Source organism: Rhododendron vialii, chromosome 13a, assembly GCF_030253575.1.
Source record: "Rhododendron vialii isolate Sample 1 chromosome 13a, ASM3025357v1".
In the NCBI taxonomy this organism is placed as follows: Eukaryota; Viridiplantae; Streptophyta; class Magnoliopsida; order Ericales; family Ericaceae; genus Rhododendron; species Rhododendron vialii.
The window spans coordinates 19,374,370-19,395,018 of NC_080569.1; the positions used below are offsets into that span (position 1 = coordinate 19,374,370).

Below are 20,649 nucleotides of genomic sequence, written 5' to 3' on the forward strand. Positions count from 1 at the left end.
ACCACTAAACAAGCTTAGTTATGTCAAGTTACTGAGTCCTCGACAATACAGAGTTGCTCAGTACAGCACCATTCTTGCGTATAACTGATGAGGCACCATTCTTGCGTATAACTGATGAGGCAAAGAAAACCAGCATATACCAATGTGCATAATTGAAAAGGGGGTTGCATCGAAGCATCTATTGCTTTCAACAATAACATTTATTGAGGTACAAACCAGTTCAAAGTATGTGCTCCGAAATGCCAACAGTGAGCAGGAGTTCAAACAACCTCATAAACAAAGAACAAAAGATAGTTTAATCAAATAAGAGTCTACAACCCAAGTATAATCTGGTTTACAAGCCACGTTCTCAGGAAAGTGAATGACACGTCTCAAGATGCTTCATTTCACACCACCCAATTGCTAATCGCCTAATCCTCATCTTCTGCAGTTAAAAAAGTCGCAATCCATTCAGAAGAGAAAGTCAAAAGAGAAACAAAGGATTTGAAAACACAAATGGTACTAGGATAGACGATGGAAATTTATGAACCAATTCATCTCTACTGATAAAAATACTAGCCAACCTGTACGAAGTACAGAAGACGAAACACCACAAAATCAAACTTCAGAATGCTACAATCCGAACAAAACCAAATATTTGACAAACCGTAATCTGTAATAAGATTACACCAAATGCCAGTATCAAAGAAACATATTCAAGCATTTTTGTGCCATGGCTAAGTGAAAATGAGAACAGAAGTGCACGTGTCAACTCTGCAATAAGGAAGAAAAAGAAGAAGTTAAGAAACGTGAAGTATATATTATCAGGACGTAGAAGGTGTGAGAAGCAAGTAAGCTCAGGGTGGATGTAAAACCTCCGATTTTGTCCTTGCAACTTTAGAGAATAGGTTTCTACAGATCATGGAATGAAGAAATGGTGCTATCAGAACCATCTCTGGGGCGCTGAGATAATATGGTTGGGAAGAAAAGTTTTAGAATGATGGGATGGGGCTTCGTCGGCTCTCGAAGATGTGGCTCTAGAAGTATAAACAACAATCGCAGAGGTGGTTCTTATAGAGGCGGCTCTAGAAAAATTCCTATTTGGGAAATGTTACACAAATTTCACCAGAGGAAGTTGTCCAAAATTGCTAAAGATAATTGTCAGCGAGACAACAAACAGATCACCTCCACTACGGTCAACGATCTGTTTGCTTGTCGAGTTATGGGAAGTAGACGAGAACTGCAGCTTTAAACAATTTCAACAAGTTCAGGAGGATTTCTTGGTGCGATTGGACCATATCAAGTCAAAGAAGAAATAATCAAATTATGAAGTATTTTATTTGGAAGCTTTTATTTAGGAATAGTATTATTTATTTGGAGATCTCATTCAGTGCTACTTGTTTTGCATATTCCTAATTTAGTTTTGGTAAGATTTGATTTCTATGTCCTTATATTAGATTCACCGGCTTACGTTCTGAACAATTGTTATAATGATGGCCTTGTTTGCCACAACTGTAGCACTTGTTAGTTGTTCGTTGGCATGAGGATTTAGATTTCTTGTCACATCTCTGTTGGCAGAATTTGTTCCTTGATTAGTCCCACCCTTAGGTTGGTTTGTTGGAGCTGCTGATTGAATTCACTTTGCCTTTTCAAAAGTCGGGAAAGGAGTTTCAGTATGGTTCTTGCAGTACCCTGAATATGTCGGCTTCGAGAGCCATGTTATGGGCTTCATCTACGGACCACAATACTTGCAAGTTTGCAACCCAATCCTCTCTCTAATTGTCGGCTTCAACCCATTCAGATATCTGGCTACCTATTGTCCCCCTGAATCATTCAAATTATTATCATCTACAAGGCGAGTAAATTCGCCCGTATAATCCAATACAGACCTAGAGCCTTGCAAGCCGTTCTGATAAGAGTAGAACATATATTGCTCATAGTCAGGCAGCAGAACCTATCTACAAGGAGTTGTTTCATCCTTCGCCATGTTCAGATTGGATCATTTCCTTGCCGTTATCAGTTCCTCTGTGACTGGTCCCACTTGTAAGCGACCATCTTCACCATTTGTGGTTCAGGAGCCTCCATCATTCCAAAGAAGCTCTCCACCTCAGAGATCCAATCAATGCACTCTTCAATGTGTATATTGTCGTCTCCCGATCACTTCCCATGAGGAATCTACCCCACGATCACCGTCAATAGGGTTTAGAGGGTGTTCCACATTCTTGAAAAAAGAACTTTTTGTAAAAGAAGGGAATTTCAAGCTCAAAAATCATGTGTTTACGCAAATAATTTTCTACCAATACGGATCTTGTTTGATAGATCTCATTGAAATCTTTTATACGGTGCAAAAAAAATGAAAAAATAATTTTTCATTTTAATTATATTTGAGTTTGAAAATTGGAAAAAAAGAACTTTTAGAAAAAGAAGGGAAACCGGAACGGGGCCTTACTCCTTCGTTTTGTGCCATTGAGCCAGGAGAATCCTTGCTCTGATACCACTGGACACAGTGGAATAAACACGAAGGCTAGATAGTGTTCTACCTAAGAGATAAAACACTCGACGCCCCGAGTACTACTTGAAATCCACAAGGAAAAAGAGAGAAACTCTAGAATTTTTATTGAATGAGAGATTGAATTTGCCCTTAGGCTTACATCCTTATTTATGCTAGTAGGCATCCTAACAATAAGGAAATTACTTAGAGTGGAGACCAAGCAAAGCCGTACTTGGAAACAAAGAATATAAGATAAAGGAAATATAAATCAAATCTTACCAACACTAATTTAGGAATGTGCAAAACAAGTAATAAAAAATTGATCTCAGGTCCATTATGTAAATTTCATAAGCCCACAAGTCCACCTATTAGTTTTGTAAGGTGTCAAGTCCAATTTAAAAAGTTCATAATAGCCCAGTCCACTCCCTAGGGTAGGGGCCTATGGTAGGGTAGGATACCCTAGGGTTTAGACATTTTCATAAGGTTTTAGGGTGTACTTTCCTATTATAGGGTAGGGTACCCTAGGGTTTAGGCACTTTCATAGGGTTTTAGGGTGCACTTTTCTATTATAGGGTTTTAGTGGTTTAGGCACTTTCATGGAGTTCAGGGTTTTAAGAACTTTCATAGGGTATCCTAGGGTTTAAGTTAGTGAACTTGTGGGCTTACAAAACTAATTGGTGGACTTGTGGGCTAATGAAATCTCTATAGTGGACCTATCACCAAATCTCCCAACAAGTAACACTAAGTAAGATCCTAATAATACTATTTCCAAAAAAAGCTTCCAAAATAAAATACTTCAAAAGTGATCATTTCTTCATTGACTTGAAACGGTTCAGTTGTTCCAAGAAATCCTCCGCAGCTATATCCCTTGCCGAAAGACATCAGACCCATCTCATGTGTCTAGATTGGTCATTCGAGACATTGTGCACTTGCATGACGTACCTGAATCCATAACTTCTGATCATGATTTGAAGTTCCTTAGCCACTTTTGGGAGACTCTAGGGAAGAAGTTTGACACTTCAGTAAAGTGAGTTCTACCACACACCTCCAGAGGGTCAAATAGAGGTGACTAATCAGTCCTTGGGAAACTTAATTCGAAGCATTTGCATGGACAAACCAAAACAATGGGATCATGCACTGCCACAAGCCGACTTTGCATACAATAGCGCAATTCATAGTTCATAGTGCCACTCAGAAATCACCTTTATCTTTGGTATTCATAGTGCATTAATAGGTCCAACTTTCAAAAGCACTCTAAGTCGTCTCACAAATCATGAATACCCCGCGTCTTTGCCCAACAACTTTAAATGAACCCACTCCTAGTAACGAAAAGAAAAAGACCAACGCTTCTGAGGTGTTCACCTCCAATGGATGGGGCAAAAAGGTGTGAAAAGTGTACACCTCTGAATGCCTCGGATGGATAGGCAAACGCTTTTATGGTTCTCTGCCCAAGAATCAATGCCCAGAGGCATTTTTGTTGTGCCTTGCCTCGAGGCAGGTGAGGCCCGGAATTGCCTTTGAAAACATTGGTTGAAGTAGAGGCCATGGCTAAGTAGGTTCAGGCAGTATAATAGGAGGTAAAAAAAGAAGTTGATAGAGAAAAATGCCATGTACAAAGAAGCTACTGACAAGAATAGGCGTGTCAAAGTTTTCAAAGAGGGTAATTTTGTGATGGTCTTTTTCCGGAAAGAGAGGTTTCTCGTGGGTACCTATTACGGGCTGGAACCAAGGAAGTATGGTCCATATAAGGTCCTTAATAAGATTAATGGCAATGCTTGCATGATTAATCTCCTCGAGGATATGACAATTTCAAAGATTTTTAATGTTGCTGATTTGTTCGAATACTTTGCTGAAGGACTGCTCTATCCAGATTTGAACTTGAGTCGAGTTCTCTCCAAGTAGAGGGGACTGATGTACAACAAGTTACAGAGGATTTCTTGGAGCAATTGGATTATATCAACTCAAAAAAGAAGAAATATTCAGTTATGGAGTATTTCATTAGATCTTATTTAGTGCTACTTGTTTTGCACATTCCTAATTTAGTTATGGTAGGATATGATTTCTATTTTCTTATAGTCTAGGTTTCCAAGTATGCCTTCGCTTGGTCTCCACTCTAAATAATTTTCTCATTGTTAGAGTATCCATAATGGCATAATCAAAAGTAATAGGTTTCTAAAGTTAACAATGTTGGTCGCTCACAATAGTATAATCAAACTTAGCAACCTCCTTAGAAATAATCAAATTTTGGGCTTTGGATAATCAAAACTAGCAACTATTCGCCAATACCAAAATTTAGTGAACCCCACATATTCTCAATCAAATATACTCATCATTACAAGAAAACGTTATCTCTCCTTCATTTTCCTCTCTCTCTCTCTCTCTCTCTCTCTCTCTCAACAATATTTTCCTATGAAGCACCGACACATTTAGAGGTCGAAGTGTCACAATGTCCGGACACGGGGACATCTGACATGCCATGACGCGTGTCCAATAATTTAATTTAAATTTTTGAGGGGGACGCGGCTGGGACACGGGGGGACACCGATGGACACGGTGGTGGTCAAACTGTAATTTTTTTTAAATTGCAGGGGTCCAACTATAATTTTTTACAAATTTTTGGGGGTCAAACTTCTATTACTTAAATATATATAAATATACACGTGGCTTGTCCCCCGCCGTGTTCGTGTCTCTATTTTTTTAGAATTCTCGTGTCCGTGTACATATCCATGCATCATAGATATTTTTAAAAAAAAAAGAGACTAAAAATACAGTTTTTATACCAAAAATAATTGTTCTTTTTTTCAAAATCGGTTTTTTCAAAACCTTTTGCTATATAAAACTATTTTTTCAAAAACTATCGATGCACAAAAACTTTTTTTTTAAAAAATAAATTTCAAAAATTATTTTCTATTTCTAATAAATAGTTTTATTAGTTTCAAAACTAATTTTTGAAAAATTATTTTCTATGTTCACATTTTTTAATTTTTTGTAATTTGAAAAGGTAATGTGGCAAGTTTTTGTTATCCAATTTTGATTATATTATGGTGGACCTCTACATTGCTAACCTTAGCAATCTCTTAAATGGATAATCAAAAGCTGATGTGGCAACGTTTGGCTATCCATTTTTTATTATGCCATTGTGGATACCCTTCGGACACCTACTAGTATAAACTATGAAGCACGGATACTCTATTTTGGCCTCCGCATCACGTATCGTCTCCGTATCGGATACCGATACTCTCGGATGCTCTCCGGATACATATCCGATACGCTGCTTTTAGAATTATTTTTTGGTAGCCCGATACGTTTCGGATACGTGCGGATACTCTTCGGATACGTATCCGATACGGTTTTTTTAAAGTATCATGCTTTTAGAATTATTTCTTGGTATCCCGATATGTTAGATACGCGCAGATACATGTTAGATACGCTTGAATACATTTTGGATACGCGTGAGGGTAAATGTATGGGTTAAAATTGCAAGTAGGACTATATTTTCTTTTCCCTCCACCAATCGGCACCAGAAACACACCAACGATATCCTTTCTCTCGAGAACCTTGTAAGTCTCTTGTCTCTCTCTTGTCTCTCGTCTATCATCTCTCATCTCTCTCTCTCTCTCAAGTGTATGGAAATATATAATATATATATATAACTATTTGTAAATATCTCTCGGCATGTGAAATAGTGAACTTGTGTAATGGAAAACTTTAATCATTAATGAAATTTTAGGAATTAAAAATTATATATAATATAATTTTTATTTACATATTCAACGTATCCCTCAACGTATGGTATCCTTCTTTTTGAAAAAATCATGTATCTGCGTACCCGTATCGTATCCGTATCCGTGCTTCTTAGAGTATAAATAGGAGAGTAAGCCTAAATAATCCCCCAACTAATCAATTAAATTAACTAACTTAATCCCTATTAATCCCTTTGCCAACTACCACATATCTTCAGCTAAAATGCCAACTACCACCCATATTCAGTGGCGTAACATCAATACATGCATTAGTTGCACCTCTCGCTATTCCCTCCACTTCTCCCTCTATCATTATCAATGCTCTTTCTAGTGTATTTGTTCGATATACATATATGTACTTTCTCCCCACGTGTCGGTTTGGACAGCGTTATTTTCTACACCAGATTTTGATGAAGTCAAACGATAGTTTCTTTGCTAGGGTTGGAATACGAACTTGAAATTTACCACAGTTGAATATACAATTGGTTCATTTGGAGATAATAATGATGAGATTCAACTAAGTAAAATGAATTCCATTCTTGATTTTACCGATAATGAAACTCAACCATATCATCATCATTATCTCTAAGTGAACCCATTGTATATTCATCTAGGGTCAAATTCAAGTTCATATTCCAATCCTAGCAAAGAAACGATCATTTGACTTCATCAAAATCTAGGGTAGAAAATACATATACATATAGCGAACAAATATAATAGGAAGAGCTTCCCCTGAGAGAGAGAGGGAGGGGGGAGCTAGGGTTTGAGAAGTGGAGGGGATAGCGAGAGGTGCTACAAATACATGTGTTGGTGTTACGCCACTGAATATGGGTTGCCTTGCTTTGGCCTAGGAATTGGTAGAAGCCCCAAGTGGATTCGTGGGCTTTTGATGAGCTGGAGGATGTGCATTTCAACTAAAGATGAGTGGCAGTTGGCCAAGGGATTAATAGTGATTAAGTTAGTTAATTTAATTGATTAGTTGGCAGATTAGTTATTCCCATAGTTGTTAAGGGCGAAAGGCGCACCGAGGCACAAAGTCCTGTTGGCCCTGAGGCGAGAGGCGCAAGGCAAGGCGCGCGCCTTTTTGAAGCAAGGCGCACCTATGCGAAAAAACATAGAATAACATAATGTTTATGTTTCTTAGAGGTAAAACTGAAATACTAAACAATTAGAGGATAACAATTGAGTGTCAAACCAAAATATACTTTATAAGTATAGGGCAAAAAGTGCAAAACTGGGTCTAGGAGCTATATATAAATGCATATACGTATAAAATAGGGAGAGAGCATCGAATCTCTGTTTCACACTCGACCCAGCTTTTCGCACTCAACACAGCCTCGAATCACTGTTTCGAGCCTTTACCTGGTGATTTCAATGATACCCATCCCTGTTTCAAACTCGAATCTGTCATACCTGAGGTTGAGTAACCATTTCGGCACTTGAATCAAAGTTTCAAACCTCGATCTGCCTTTTTTGGAAGCTGCAATCGGTGATTTCATGCTCGATTTTGGAATTTCAGCACTCAAACCAGTGATTTCGTGCTAGAATATGCTGGAAATCAACTCAGGGAACCAGAAGAAGCGCGCTTTTTTTGCGCATGTCGCCTTCTCGCCTTTTGTCGCTTCTTGCGCCTACCCTGCGCCTTGTTGAATTTGCCTTGACTGGGGTGGCACAAGGTGCTTGGGGTGTGCCTTGCCTTCCCTAGTTCAATTTGAATGCTATTGTGGCTGAGAGCCTGAGAGAGTGTTTCGTCAACTTGAGCTACATCAATTGGAGTACTTTCACAACTAGCACCTAGTCAACTTCTATTACCGTAATGTTTTCTTCATGGTTTAATGTTTTGATAAATAGGCATGCCTGCTTATTAAGTGATTTGGGTGGAGACCATGACTTGAGCGTAACAAATGAGTCATTGAATTAAGTTTTCCCTTCCTGTTCATTCCGCTATGTTCTTCTCTCCTCATTGTATGTTTCTCATGTTCTCCGCTATTCTTCTTCCCAACATTCTATAATGACTCCTTCGCCTCACTCTTATCCCTTCTTTACTGCTCCTTTGTCGCTCTCACGTTTGCAGAATTGTACTGTATCTTTCAAACACATTTGTTCTTAAAGTGCGAAAAAATATTTCAAACTTCACATAAACTTTTTCTACATTCATCTACACCCACCATACAAGAAAAAATTCTGGAGTGTTCATATACGATGATGGTTGGAGAAAATCACAGGAGCGAATATTAACCCTCAAACAACAAGAATCCCTAAATAGCAGCAGCAGTAGCGGAAGCAAGATAAATAAACATACAAACAAAAAAATGGAATCACATAATAATTTGATTAAAAAACTGACCAAAGTAACGGCGCTCGTTGGCAGCTTTAGCCTTCTCAAGCATCTTGTCTAGGTCTTCCTGAAGCTTAGCGTCCCACTTCACCAACTGGTTCACAAACACCACCCCCAATCCCATGCCCAACACGTGCTCCCACGGATCTGAACACACAAACACTAAAACTTACACACGGAAAACGAAGCGGAGAAGAATCGATTTAAACGTAGGACAATAAATCGAGAATTGAGGAGATTACGCCTCATGTAAGGGAGTTTGCGGAGGGCATTGGAGTACATCTGGGTGCCCAGTCCCAGTAGGGCTCCGATCACTGTCGCGCTCGCCGGCATTTCCTCTTCTCTCTCTCTCTGTGCGCGTCTTGATTTGGTTGGTGATTCAGTGTGGAGTTGTGTCCGCACCGGCCGATCCACCAATAACCAATTTGGATATTTGACGCACCAATAAATCTGTCTACACATGCAATTTGTGCACAAATTTTAATATGGGGCTCAGCATGGATCTCACATAAATGATTTAAGTCATTCATTAAATATAAAACATTTTTCAAGGTTTTTTGCAAAAGATTAGTTCAATCCGATACCTATAGGTGCTCGATCTTAACATCTAACTTTTCATTATCCGAGAATCTGAATGAAAATTTAGATGATTGGATCGAGCACTTATAGATATTAGATTGAGTTGATTTTCGCAGTGACCCTGGAAAAAAAATTTACATTTAATAAACATCTCGAATCATTTGTGTGGAACTCATGGTGGATCCTATAATAAAATCTGTGTACAATCTGCACATACATATGTCTGTGTGGTTAGCAGGGTTGTTACCCAAACCCAAGTACTCGACCAACTCTAAAGATAGTTGACCCAGAAATTTGTTTCGAAATATAAGTCCCATTTTGCTAAAGAAAATCCTACTTAAATTGTAATTTTCCACATAACGTTACAATTACGAATGAAACCGAGTAGAGTCAGCTTTGTTCGGTTAAAGGTTTAGTTTTAATTTTAGTTTTGTTTTCAATCATTACTTTATTTCTTTCTCCAATTATTACTTTATTTTTTCAATTATTACTTTTTCATCTCTCTCTAATCATTACCCCTATATTCAATCATTACTCTATTTCTCTCTCCACCCACTACCAAAACTAAACTAAACTAAACTCTCAACCAAACATAACCAGTTGTTTAAACTTAGCTTGTTTAAAATTGAGTGAGTTCAAGCTCAATTAATATGTAAGAACTCAAGTTCGGATCGAGTATTAGGCAATCCGAGCTTGTATATATGAGCTGAGTTACGACTAATTCAAGTTTGACTCATTTACTAAACGAATGAACCAATTGCAGTTGAAGCTCGAGCTGCTCTCGAATAACTTGGTTCTTTTATGGACCCGGTACCTTTACAATTACTAAACGAATAACTCGGTACCTTTACATCCGGGCCGTCCAAAACACTTTTGGACGGCCGAGATGCGCTCGGCACCGCTGCCAAGCACCTCTGCTTGGCAGCATCTCCCAATCCTTCTTTTATAGCTCTAATTACAATAGTGTAGTTGCTCTCGAGAAACATGGTTCGTTTACCAAGCTAATTACAATAATGTAGTTCACAAAGCGTAACGTCAAGCAAAAATTAAAAAAAAAAAATGAATAACAAGAGGCAATGTCAATGACCTGTAAGATTCACAACTCCTGGAATTTTAGCAAAATCTCCTTTTGAGCTTCCTGCGTCCGTCCCTTGCACCATTATAAGCGCCATGTAATCCCTTCCAGACACTATCGTCTGGAAGCCCTCCCTATTTGGAAAATTGTCCAACCAATCTTGCCTCATCTCCTCCAAAAATCCAACACTTTATCTAGCAAGCCATTCAATAACGTCTCAACACACTCGATAACCCTGTTATTCGCGGTATCACGCATCAAAATACGAGCCCTGTGTGCCAATCGCACGAGGAAACCACTCTTCACTGTCTCCGTGGCTCCGTGACTGTCCTTTTGTCCATAACTTCTGGAACCAACTTCTTATCCCCACGACTCTAAACCCCTCCTTTACCACTGATATTGCTACTTGGCTTAAAGACAAATTCCTTACCCCGCGCAAAACTCAGGGGCATGCTGGAAGTTATATTCTTCCTTTCTTGTTGGCATATTTGGCTCCATAGAAACTCCATCATACACCAAAATAGCCCACAACCCCTTGATAATAAAACTGGCCATCTCTATCATCATCATATTATCTAAAAGAATTGAATGGGAATATATCATTCAACCAACCCTTTCGTCAACCCAGAAAAATTCAAATTGGATAGAAATCTCCCCGAATATGCACTTTCAAACTCAACGTTGATGGTAGTGTCGTGGAAGAACATGTACACAATTAAAAAACTAGTGTTGGAGGCCTAATATGAGATTGGAAGGGAATTTGGCTAACTGGCTTTTCATGCAAACTTGGGGCTTTCTCTAGCTTAACAACAGAAATCTGAAATCTGGTCCTTTTGCCACGACCTCTATTAGTTTGTTAACCACCAACTATTCTAAAAACTTAATCTAACAACCTCCAATTGCTTAAGCAATGAAACATTCTAACGATGGAAACTGAAATGGATCCCACCAATGCTATCCAACTGCTCAATGCGGATTCACATGATCAGCATCTTTATAACTTGATCATCATTTGCAGGTCGGAAATGGGTCATCCCCTGATCAAGGAAATCACGCCAGAGACTAACAAATGCACTGACTTGCTCGCTCGTGGCACCAAATTGCATCTCTTTCATCGTCTAGTTTATCTTTTTATGGCGTATTGTATTAAATTTCAGCTACTGGAAGACAAGGAGTAGTTCTTATTCGTAAGCTTTATTTATGATGAAATTTCATTTCTCGTTTGACAAAAAAAGAAAAAGGAAATAATCGATGGAAACCCACTTTCTTTTTGTCTGGTCAGTACGTGCGGCTACCTTAAAGATATACTGATATATTATAACTGGACCCATCTGGATCAAAGTTGTCAATACCGTACTGGCCAGCGTACCGTTTTCACTACTGGAATGGTACGTACCGGTACCGAGCTGTATTCCGGTACCGTTCCGGATTTACCGCAATTAATATTTTATATATATATTTAATATATATCTACCATATTTTAAGTATAAACATAAATAAAATGTAAAAAAAAAAAAAAAAAAAAGAGAGAGGGTAATTTTGTACCGGCCGGAACGCCGGAAAACATCCGGAACAGGCCGGTATTGTCCGGTACACCCGGTATTGGCCGAAACAGGCCGGTATTTTAACCGGAACGGAACATGACTTTTTGCGTTCCGTTTACACACCGGTACGGTACGTACCGGCCGGTATGGAACGGATTTGACAACTTTGATCTGGATCGTAAATTTGCAAAGTCATCATGGCCGTGCACTTAATAACCAAAAAGTAATTTTGCCTTTCCTAAAAGGCAGTGAAAAACCTCCAAATCAGTTGGCTTTACCGCTAAACTTAGCGTATTGATAGGTGCTGAAAAGCACCTATTTATTCCCTCTAATTTACGCCTTGTTTATCCGTTTACCTTGTTACTTGACACTTGACGTGTTTTAGTGTTTTATGGTGTTTGCAGGCCTTAAAGACTGATGTGTGCGAAAAACGTGCAAATTGGGTTGAGTAATAAGAAGATTAAAAGAAGCTTAGGGTCATAATGCAAATTGTCTAAAAGTTGCATGATTAATCTATTATTACCCAAAGTCCAAAGGGCCTTAATGTAATTCATGACTTAAAACCCTACACTATAAAGTATGAGCTAAATTAGGTGCCATGGTTTATATGCATGTCTTGATAGCATTTTGAACTGGTGTTGCCTAATATACTTTTGAACTGGTGTTGCCTAATATACTTGTGCAATGAGACTGATGAGTTACTTGCAGGTTGTGGTTTCCGTGTAAGGGGATTCATGGTGTTTTGTGGGTGATCACTACTGAAAACTCTCACGAGACTTCAGTCGTCCTACCGGGGCCACCCGGGGGTTTAAAAGAACTATCCATTTTTATTTGTTTTCTTTAGTTGCATTTTATTTTATTTGCTCGAGGACTAGCAAAGTGTAAGTTGGGGGGTGTGATAGGTGCTGAAAAGCACCTATTTATTCCCTCTAATTTACACCTTGTTTATCCGTTTACCTTGTTACTTGATGCGTTTTAGTGTTTTATGGTGTTTGCAGGCCTTAAAGACTGATGCGTGCGAAAAACGTGCAAATTGGGTTGAGTAATAAAAAGATTAAAAGAAGCTTGGGGTCATAATGCAAATTGTCTAAAAGTTGCATGATTAATCTATTATTATCCAAAAGTCCAAAGGGCCTTAATGTAATTCATGGCTTAAAACCCTACGCTATAAAGTATGATGCTATTGACATGAGGCGTGAGTGTTGGGACGTGGGAGCTCTCGGCCGTGGCAGCTTTCAGCCGTGTTCGAGAAACAGGATGACAAGGACTTCGGTTTGATGGCCGGCTAAACTCCATTCTCTAGGGGGAAGATGAAGTCTTGTGCCAAGTAACTTTGTATATGTATAGATTTGGTTTATTATTCAGATCGATTGTATAACTAAGAACCCATTTTGTTTTGATCAAACGGAATGATTTTTAATGGTTTTAATCTATTGAGTATTTGTATGCGCACTTTCAGATACGAGTTATATAATGGTTTTCATCGATTGTGATTGAAGTTCTAAGATAGATTATGCTTGTAAGACGGATCGTGCCGTTAGGCGGCCTGACCGTGCTACTGAGACGACGGTCCGTGCTATGGGATAGTCTATGCCTTTTAACAACGCAATTATTTTCTTGACGATTATCGAAAGGGTTTACAAGTCCTAGCGATAATCCCTTCTGATTCGAATAATTAAACCTAGCCTATGTATATCGTTGTTACGTGGTCAGAGTGAATTCGAAATCCTAGATCTTTTTCCCATCAACTTTCAAACTCTTACTTTAATTGTTTTCTTTATTTAATCAGTTCTCAAAATCAAATCAATCCAACTTTTTATGTCTGAATTAATCTAGAAGTTAATCGAATTTAGCGTAAATTAGCCATACTGTCCCTGAGGATCGACACCCGGCCTTTAACCACTATTCTATGGAGTAGTAGTTAACTCCAAGTTTTTATAAATTTATTTTTGACACGGAACGACGCGGCCACGTATACTATTGAATATCGGCCTTACGTTCTCAACGGTCCAAAACTTCAAATCCAACACATCTCTCTCTCTCTCTCACCAAACTGCGAGAATTACTCAATCAATTGTATTCATCTGACATGTGCAAGTTCATCACCCTCTCCTCTCTGCTTTCGTCCTCTCTAAGATACTACTCTGTTGTCTTTCCTCTGCTTTTTTTTTTTTATGACCATACACCCAAACTGTTCCTTATACACAACTTATGCCAGCTCTTTTTTCTGTCATAAAAGAAGAGCTCTAAATATAGGCGATAGAATGCCAAAAGGGCCTCTGCCCCAGCAAAGCAGTTGGCGCCTTTAAAAGCCCAATAAAAGAGTCCTTATTTCTCTGTTTCCGTACCCCCTAAAAACCATTGGTTCTCCTCTTCTTGTTCAGTTTTTTCCTCAGAAAGTTCCCACATTCTAGAGGGAGAGAGAAAGATGTGGGTAGGTTATGAATGTTAGAAATTGGCTTGACATGTATTGTGTGTCTTATCTCTTTAGTTTCAATCGGATTTTCCGTTCCTTTTCAACATCTACACCCATTTCAATCATATGGGTTTCTTGATCTTTTCATCCCTTTCCTTGAGAAACCATTGAATTCAATATTCCCAATTAGATTCTCCCTATCGAAAATGGCATCTTCGCAGGTCGAAATTGCCTCCTCTGCCCCTTTCTGCATTCTCCGTGATCACAATCGACGAGACCAATTCACCAACACTTTCCAGAAAAGCCTCAAAGATTACCTCCTACAAACCTGCATTTCTAATTCATCCCCAGATGAGAATTCCCTTAATTCAGGTAGTTGGGTCAGAAATCCCGACAACAACAACAATGAGTTTTTGTCCCCTAATAGCAAAAAACACACTCGAGTCCTCGAACGGTGGGCAAAAGCTCGAGACATGGTTGCTTATATCGACAGCCCAAATTGCAAACAGAGAGAGAATTCTCCGACCCAATCGGATACCTTTGTCGAAATCTCGAACCTGGGTGGGGTTTCATCTCTTGTTCAGAGATGGAGAGGCTTCACAGAAACGTCATTGAATCAAAATAGAAAAAGTAACAACAGTCACAATGCCGCGGCTTTGTCCCCTGTTTTCACCAGCAAAAGCAATTCCGAAAATGTTCCGCCTCTGAATGACACGAACCAAGAGGGAAATACCAATTTATTGGGCGTTTTGGTCCAATCAAATAGGTCTGAAGCATTTGACGAATTGGTGGACGAAAGGTTCGACACCCCTTCCATGATGACAGAGGACTCGTTTATGGATTGGGAATCGGACAGGACGGTTCTAAGTGGTTCCCCATCGGTGCAAGGGGGACGGGACTCGACGGACGGGGGAGAAAGCGAGAGGGTGAGGGTGGCCGATGTGATCAGGAAGTTGACTTCGGAGAATCAGATGCAGGGTTGTTTAGTGTCCTGGAAGAATGAGCAGGGGAGCTCTGTTTCTTCTTCCTTTGCTTCTCCTCATCAGTTTGAACCGTCGTTGCCTCGGTTGCGAACTGTGGTATCAGATCAGATAGGGGAACAGAGGGGTTGTTTCTCGTCGCCGGTTGTGAGCTCACCGCGACTTAGAGGGCGTCAGGCGTTCAACGATTTGCTAATGCAGCTGGAGCGCGACAGGCACAGGGAGCTCGACCGCCTTGTGGAGCGTCGAGCAGTGTCGAAGTTCTCTCATAGAGGCCGCATTCAGGTTGGGTTGTTTTCTCTTTTAACAGCCCGTTTGGTTAATCATTGCTTATTTGCTTATTTAAAAAAAAAGAGTAAAAAGTTTGTCATCGCTATTTTAATATTTTCATTGCTGCATATACAATGCGACAATCATAGTGTGTGTGTGTATATATTAATTTAGGAAATGCCAACAAAAAATAATCAATAAGACCATAAAACGAAGAAGAAATGTGTTCTTTATTACTCCAATATTACTCCAATATCTGTAGGGGATCCAAATTATGGTTTGACCACACAAGAACAGTCTTGAACCTTACATAGAGGAGGCCAAGATAGTCAACATTGGGACAGTTGGGATTCCTAGGAAAGTCAAAATTGGGGCTAACACTATCCACTGAAAAGATCTGTAGGCAAGTTGAGTGTAGATATATTCACTAATAAATCCATTTATGAAGATCATTTCTTTTCATGTCTCTTATCTTCAAAAGCGGTTTTAGGAGTACAAATTATTTCTTGACCACCATTGTTTTATTTATTTTTTTACTTTTGCTATAAAAAATGCAGTCATTGCTTCGCCTTAGATTCCTACGACGTGAAGCAGAAGTGAGATATGATCTTCATCGGCAGAATTTACGCCAAGAAGCACCAATTGGTGCTCAACAACAGCATTCACATTCAGGTGTAGTTGAGGGGGCTCAACAACATTCACATTGTGAAGTTGCCGTTGAGGCTCCATGGCATTCACATGCCACGGAATTTCGGCCTCAACAGATTTCATGCCATGGAGGAGATACTAATGATGAAACAAATTTATGTCATGAAGGAGTTGGGGCTCAACAGCGTTTTGGGGGTTGTGAAGAAGCAACTGTTGGGCCTCAACAACATTCCCATTCTGAAGCAACTGTTGGGAATCAGCAGCATTCATTTTCGAAAGAAGTCAGGGACTTAGAAACTGCACAGGGTGACGCAGCAGTCGCAGATAGACAACAATCGCATTTGACAAGTTCGGAAGCAAGCCGAACTAGACAACCTTCAGCAGTAGTGCTTCTAAGGTAACAATCTTTCTATTTTGATAAGCACCAGTTTGCATGTAGCTTGACAAAATATTGATTACCGCATTCATGCTTTCTCGAAGGATATCTGTTGAAAAAGTTTTTGGTGCTTGTTTAGACCTTGCAATTCCTTTTTGTGAAGCTATAGCTTCAAAGGGGTGTGTGTGTTTTGCTCACATTTGAATGCTTGTGCATAATAGAATATGTAAAACAGAATTGTTTCAGAATATGGTTGGGAGTTGTAAGAGAATTCTAGGAATAGATTTCTGAAATCATACCTTCAACTCTTAGTAACATGATGACGAAAGAGCTTCCAGATCCTTCTACAATATGGCTTAGGAAAAAAGTTAACTTTCAATGAGTCGCCTATATGGAATTTCTGCATTCTCAAGTTTGGGAGTTTCTAACATATATCACTAGATATAACGTATTCAAATATAAATGATATGACTTTGCTATGGTCTTTATTGGATTGCAGATTGCTTATTTATACAAATTATATCATTGTTATGTATTGCTTGTAGTACCTCTAATGAAATAACAACCATCCAGCTTCTTTATCTATTTGGAAGTAAAGATTTGTATAGAAAAAAGTGTGTACAATGGAAAACAAAGTAAGATAACTCACCAATGAAAGTTCCAATTGTGTAATCTATTCACGAGATGAGTTCGTAAAGCTTTTTCAGCAATCACTTTCCCATAACAAGCCTGCTTGACAGCCATTTACTAAACATAAGAGGGTTGGTTTAGTTTAAAAAAAATATTTCGACAGATGTTGTAGAGTTTTGTTCTAATGGAACCCAAGCTGACTTTTAAATTTTTCACTGATATGACCTTTGGATTCAATTCAGGGAGAAATTTGACATACAAGTTGAGAAAGATGCATCTAATCCAAAAACGCCGCTTGGAGTTGTGGTAAATAACACTAAAGAAATGAAGAATTCTTTTTCCTCCAATCAAGTCATGGAGGAGCCTCAACCTCATGAGAATTTAGAATCATGCTCGATGGAAGATGTTCACAAAGAAGCTAGTCCAAGTTCATATGCTCTACGGCAAGGGATAAGAGATGAGGTTTGTAATTTAGACTCAAAAGATTATGCTGCAGTGTCATTGACAGCTTCAAATGGCTGGGAAGAGGATGTGAGTGCCGAAGAGCAAGAGACCAGTAACCCAAAGCAAACAACAAACAAAGACATGATAAATTGTGATTGGCAAGAACAAGAGTCCGATGATCAGCAGCTAGAAGGAACTGATCAGGACTGGATAAGTGTTGTTTCACGCCCATGGAGTGAGTGGGACGAACAAAAGGCCAATAGCCAGCAGATTATAGAAACCAATAATGATTGGATAATGGACATTTCTCGCCCAAGGAGTGATTGGGAAGGTCTCAGGGAAGCAAGGTACCAGGAGATGCTTGATCCTTACCTAGACAATGGAGATATACGCCAACTCCTTGAAAGGTAAACCAGCTATTTCTCTGATTTCTTTCTTGTACTATTTTATCTGTTTCTTCCATATTATATTGATAATTTAGGCTTCAAGAATATAATCCATCATTAACTTTGGAATTTGTGCGTGTAGGAGAAGTGTATCAACTTTTCTTTCAAGTAATTTAAAAGATACAATGGACCAGTTGATGATCTCTCGAGCTGAAAGACTTCCACAATCAATTGGAAATGAGCAAGGAGAAGAGGATGGTTTCCGTAATAGACTAGAACAACTAATGTTGTCTCAAACGCAAAGGCAAGCACATACAGTGAGCAGTCATCAAGAAGATGAAGAACAAGACATTGAAGAAAATCAAGAAGATGAGGAACAAGACATGGATGAAGACCAAGAAAATGAAGAAGAACAGGATGATGAAGACGATGACAAAGAAGAAAAAGAAGAAGAAGAAGATGATGATGATGATGAAGAGAGCCCACTTACGCGCCAATATAGTGAAGTTGGTGACTATGTGGATCAAGTTGCAAACGGTGTGAGAACATGGAGTCATGATGGTGATCATGAAATCAGTGATGATTCGGCTCAAGTTGCATCTCAGTCATCCGGACAATCTCAATCTTCTCAGGCTTCTTATCCAGGCACTCGACTCTGCTCTTCTTTCACCAATCCTTCTTCAATTGTAAGTGCCTTTTTCCTGTCTTCTTCTTGCTTGCTTTTTTTTTTAATATCTCACTACTCAAGTTATGTTGGATAAGCTCTTTACTTTACGGTCAATAGACAATTTTGAATGTCCAATAGGAAATGGAACTCATATATGATTTGAAAGGGCACATGGTGCAACTCCAACATGAGATGTCTGAGCTTCGAAAATCTATAAAGAGTTGTGTGAGTATGCAGTCAAAATTGCAACGCTCCATTAAGCATGAGGTTGCAGATGCTGTAAGTCGCTCAGGTAAGCTTGAAGAAAATATACCTCAATCCCTAAATTCTATGTTACATGGAATAGAGTACTTGGGTATGTGTATGTGTTCGAGTGTCGTAATTATGTAATTTTCATTTTTAGGACACGGGAAACGCCATAATATCCATATACCATAGCATACAAAAAGTTTCCATTCTAGATTAAAAAAACTGTATTTATGTGGTGCCTTGGGAAATTTCATGCATAATGTAGGAGTTCTATGCACAGTGTGGTAAATCCAAATTGCAAAATATGCTTGTTAGGTGAATGTATAACTAATAGGTTTGGACATGGATCATCTCTAATCCGAGTGTCGTGTGCCCAACATAGTACCTTTTTTATTTTATAAGTTCAACACGGTATTTTATATATCTAGAACGGTGCATGTAACATTGCCTAAAACAATGACAACACAATTTATCTTCTTTTTCAACTGAAAGGATATCGACTTGAATATGCTGTTGAATGCACTAGCATCTGATATCCTCAAAATCCACCAAAAGTCTTCAAACTAGATTTAGAAATGTTGGTTGGTGAACAACATATGCTAGAAGATGCTATCAATTGTAGAACTGCCAATGCCAGATACACAACAAATTCATAACCTAAATGGAGAACGTAACACTTGCTGAAACAATAATAAAATCATATGAGTACACATCATCCCTTTACCATATTCCATCTGTATATATATAATAGTGGAACTCAATTATGTTGGTCATATTTGCAAGCTATGTATGAGAAATCAGGTGCTCATGAATACAAGAATCTTTTGTCTCAAGAAAAAGTGGCTTTCTTATTAACTTTACATGCCCTTTCTGAATTTCTCACACTTGTGCTAATGGATGCAGCTAGAAGGGTTATAAAGGAGTCACTCAACAAGGGTCCAAGAAAAAGATGTTGTGTTTGCTACGAAATGCAAGTCGATTCTCTTCTGTACAGGTACATACTTGTTTTAGAAGCCAAGCTTTACTTCATGAATTTGTCTGAGATCATTTGACATGTTCAGCAGTAGCAATGGACATAAATACTCAGACTTTCACATATTGTTTTTTTTTTTTTTCTTCCAGATGTGGGCACATGTGCACCTGTTTCAAGTGCGCCCATGAGCTGCAATGGAGTAGTGGAACATGTCCAATATGCCGAGCTCCAATAGTGGATGTTGTTCGAGCATATGCTAATGATTCATAGAGGAAACGTGAACGAGTTCTTGCTCAGAGGACCGTCTCTAATATAACTCTTATTCACTGAGACACAAGTTAAAATACATATTTTTTTCTTCTTGTTCTTTTTTTTTTTTTTGTTCCTATTTTCATGGTTAGGTGATTTTAAGTTTCATTCAATTAATTACTTTATACAATGCCATATTAACCAATGAGTGATCCTTCTCCACTGACATAAGTATTTGTTGATTTGTCCATAGGGGAATCATTATATGCTAAATGCTCCCTTTCAGCCTTGTACTTATTACTTGTGACAAGATTATATTTATCCTCATTTGGTTGCAATGATACCACCAATTTCCTTTGTACCAAAGACTCTCTCTCTCTCTCTCTCTCTCTCTCTCTCTCTCTCTCCCCCCCGTAAGACATAAAGTATAAGTGATAGCAAGGAATAATGGTGAAAGCAAAAGATGACAAAAGTAAAGTCAAATCCAAGTTACAAGAAAGGTATCAAAATGCAAATTCAATATGGGCACAAACGAGAGTTTCACAAGAATTATATGCCGTGAAGTACACACTCCCTTGGACTTTCAACAAATGAAAACCATAAGACTTTTCA

General features: G+C 38.7%; 2 protein-coding genes across 6 annotated transcripts; one reads left to right on the forward strand and one right to left on the reverse strand.

Moving 5' to 3' along the window:
* Positions 1–149: 149 nt before the first annotated feature.
* On the reverse strand, positions 150–20,444 carry LOC131315204 (uncharacterized). Of its 4 annotated transcripts, none has more exons than XM_058344327.1 (4): positions 20,425–20,444; positions 8,794–8,891; positions 8,561–8,698; positions 590–753 (listed from the first exon to the last, which is right to left on the reverse strand). In XM_058344327.1, exons 2-4 carry the CDS (start codon positions 8,882–8,884, stop codon positions 605–607), a joined length of 378 nt encoding a protein of 125 aa, XP_058200310.1. In that variant the 5' UTR covers positions 8,885–8,891; positions 20,425–20,444; the 3' UTR covers positions 590–604. The 4 variants fall into 4 exon arrangements, with proteins under 4 accessions (XP_058200312.1, XP_058200310.1, XP_058200311.1 ...); XM_058344328.1 differs by having other exon boundaries at positions 20,421–20,443; XM_058344329.1 differs by lacking the exons at positions 590–753; positions 20,425–20,444 and adding an exon at positions 150–424 and having other exon boundaries at positions 8,794–9,028.
* Positions 13,776–20,386, forward strand: LOC131315203 (uncharacterized). Of its 2 annotated transcripts, XM_058344324.1 has the most exons (7): positions 13,776–15,430; positions 15,973–16,460; positions 17,312–17,920; positions 18,042–18,585; positions 18,705–18,858; positions 19,719–19,809; positions 19,938–20,386. In XM_058344324.1, exons 1-7 carry the CDS (start codon positions 14,195–14,197, stop codon positions 20,056–20,058), a joined length of 3,243 nt encoding a protein of 1,080 aa, XP_058200307.1. In that variant the 5' UTR covers positions 13,776–14,194; the 3' UTR covers positions 20,059–20,386. The 2 variants fall into 2 exon arrangements, with proteins under 2 accessions (XP_058200307.1, XP_058200308.1); XM_058344325.1 differs by lacking the exons at positions 19,719–19,809; positions 19,938–20,386 and having other exon boundaries at positions 13,777–15,430; positions 18,684–18,807.
* Positions 20,445–20,649: the final 205 nt, after the last annotated feature.

What these genes read in the sequence shown, in the direction of transcription:
- LOC131315204 (XM_058344327.1), bottom strand. Translation starts at nt 8,884, where the DNA reads ATGCCGGCGAGCGCGACAGTGATCGGAGCCCTACTGGGACTGGGCACC. An exon ending in CAAACTCCCTTACATGAGGC is followed by an intron (nt 8,699 to 8,793) that starts GTAATCTCCTCA and finishes TTGTGTGTTCAG; the next exon opens with ATCCGTGGGAGCACGTGTTG. An exon ending in CAACGAGCGCCGTTACTTTG is followed by an intron (nt 754 to 8,560) that starts GTCAGTTTTTTA and finishes TCCTTATTGCAG; the next exon opens with AGTTGACACGTGCACTTCTG.
- LOC131315203 (XM_058344324.1), top strand. Translation starts at nt 14,195, where the DNA reads ATGTTAGAAATTGGCTTGACATGTATTGTGTGTCTTATCTCTTTAGTT. An exon ending in TCACCAATCCTTCTTCAATT is followed by an intron (nt 18,586 to 18,704) that starts GTAAGTGCCTTT and finishes AATGTCCAATAG; the next exon opens with GAAATGGAACTCATATATGA. An exon ending in GTCGATTCTCTTCTGTACAG is followed by an intron (nt 19,810 to 19,937) that starts GTACATACTTGT and finishes TTTTTCTTCCAG; the next exon opens with ATGTGGGCACATGTGCACCT.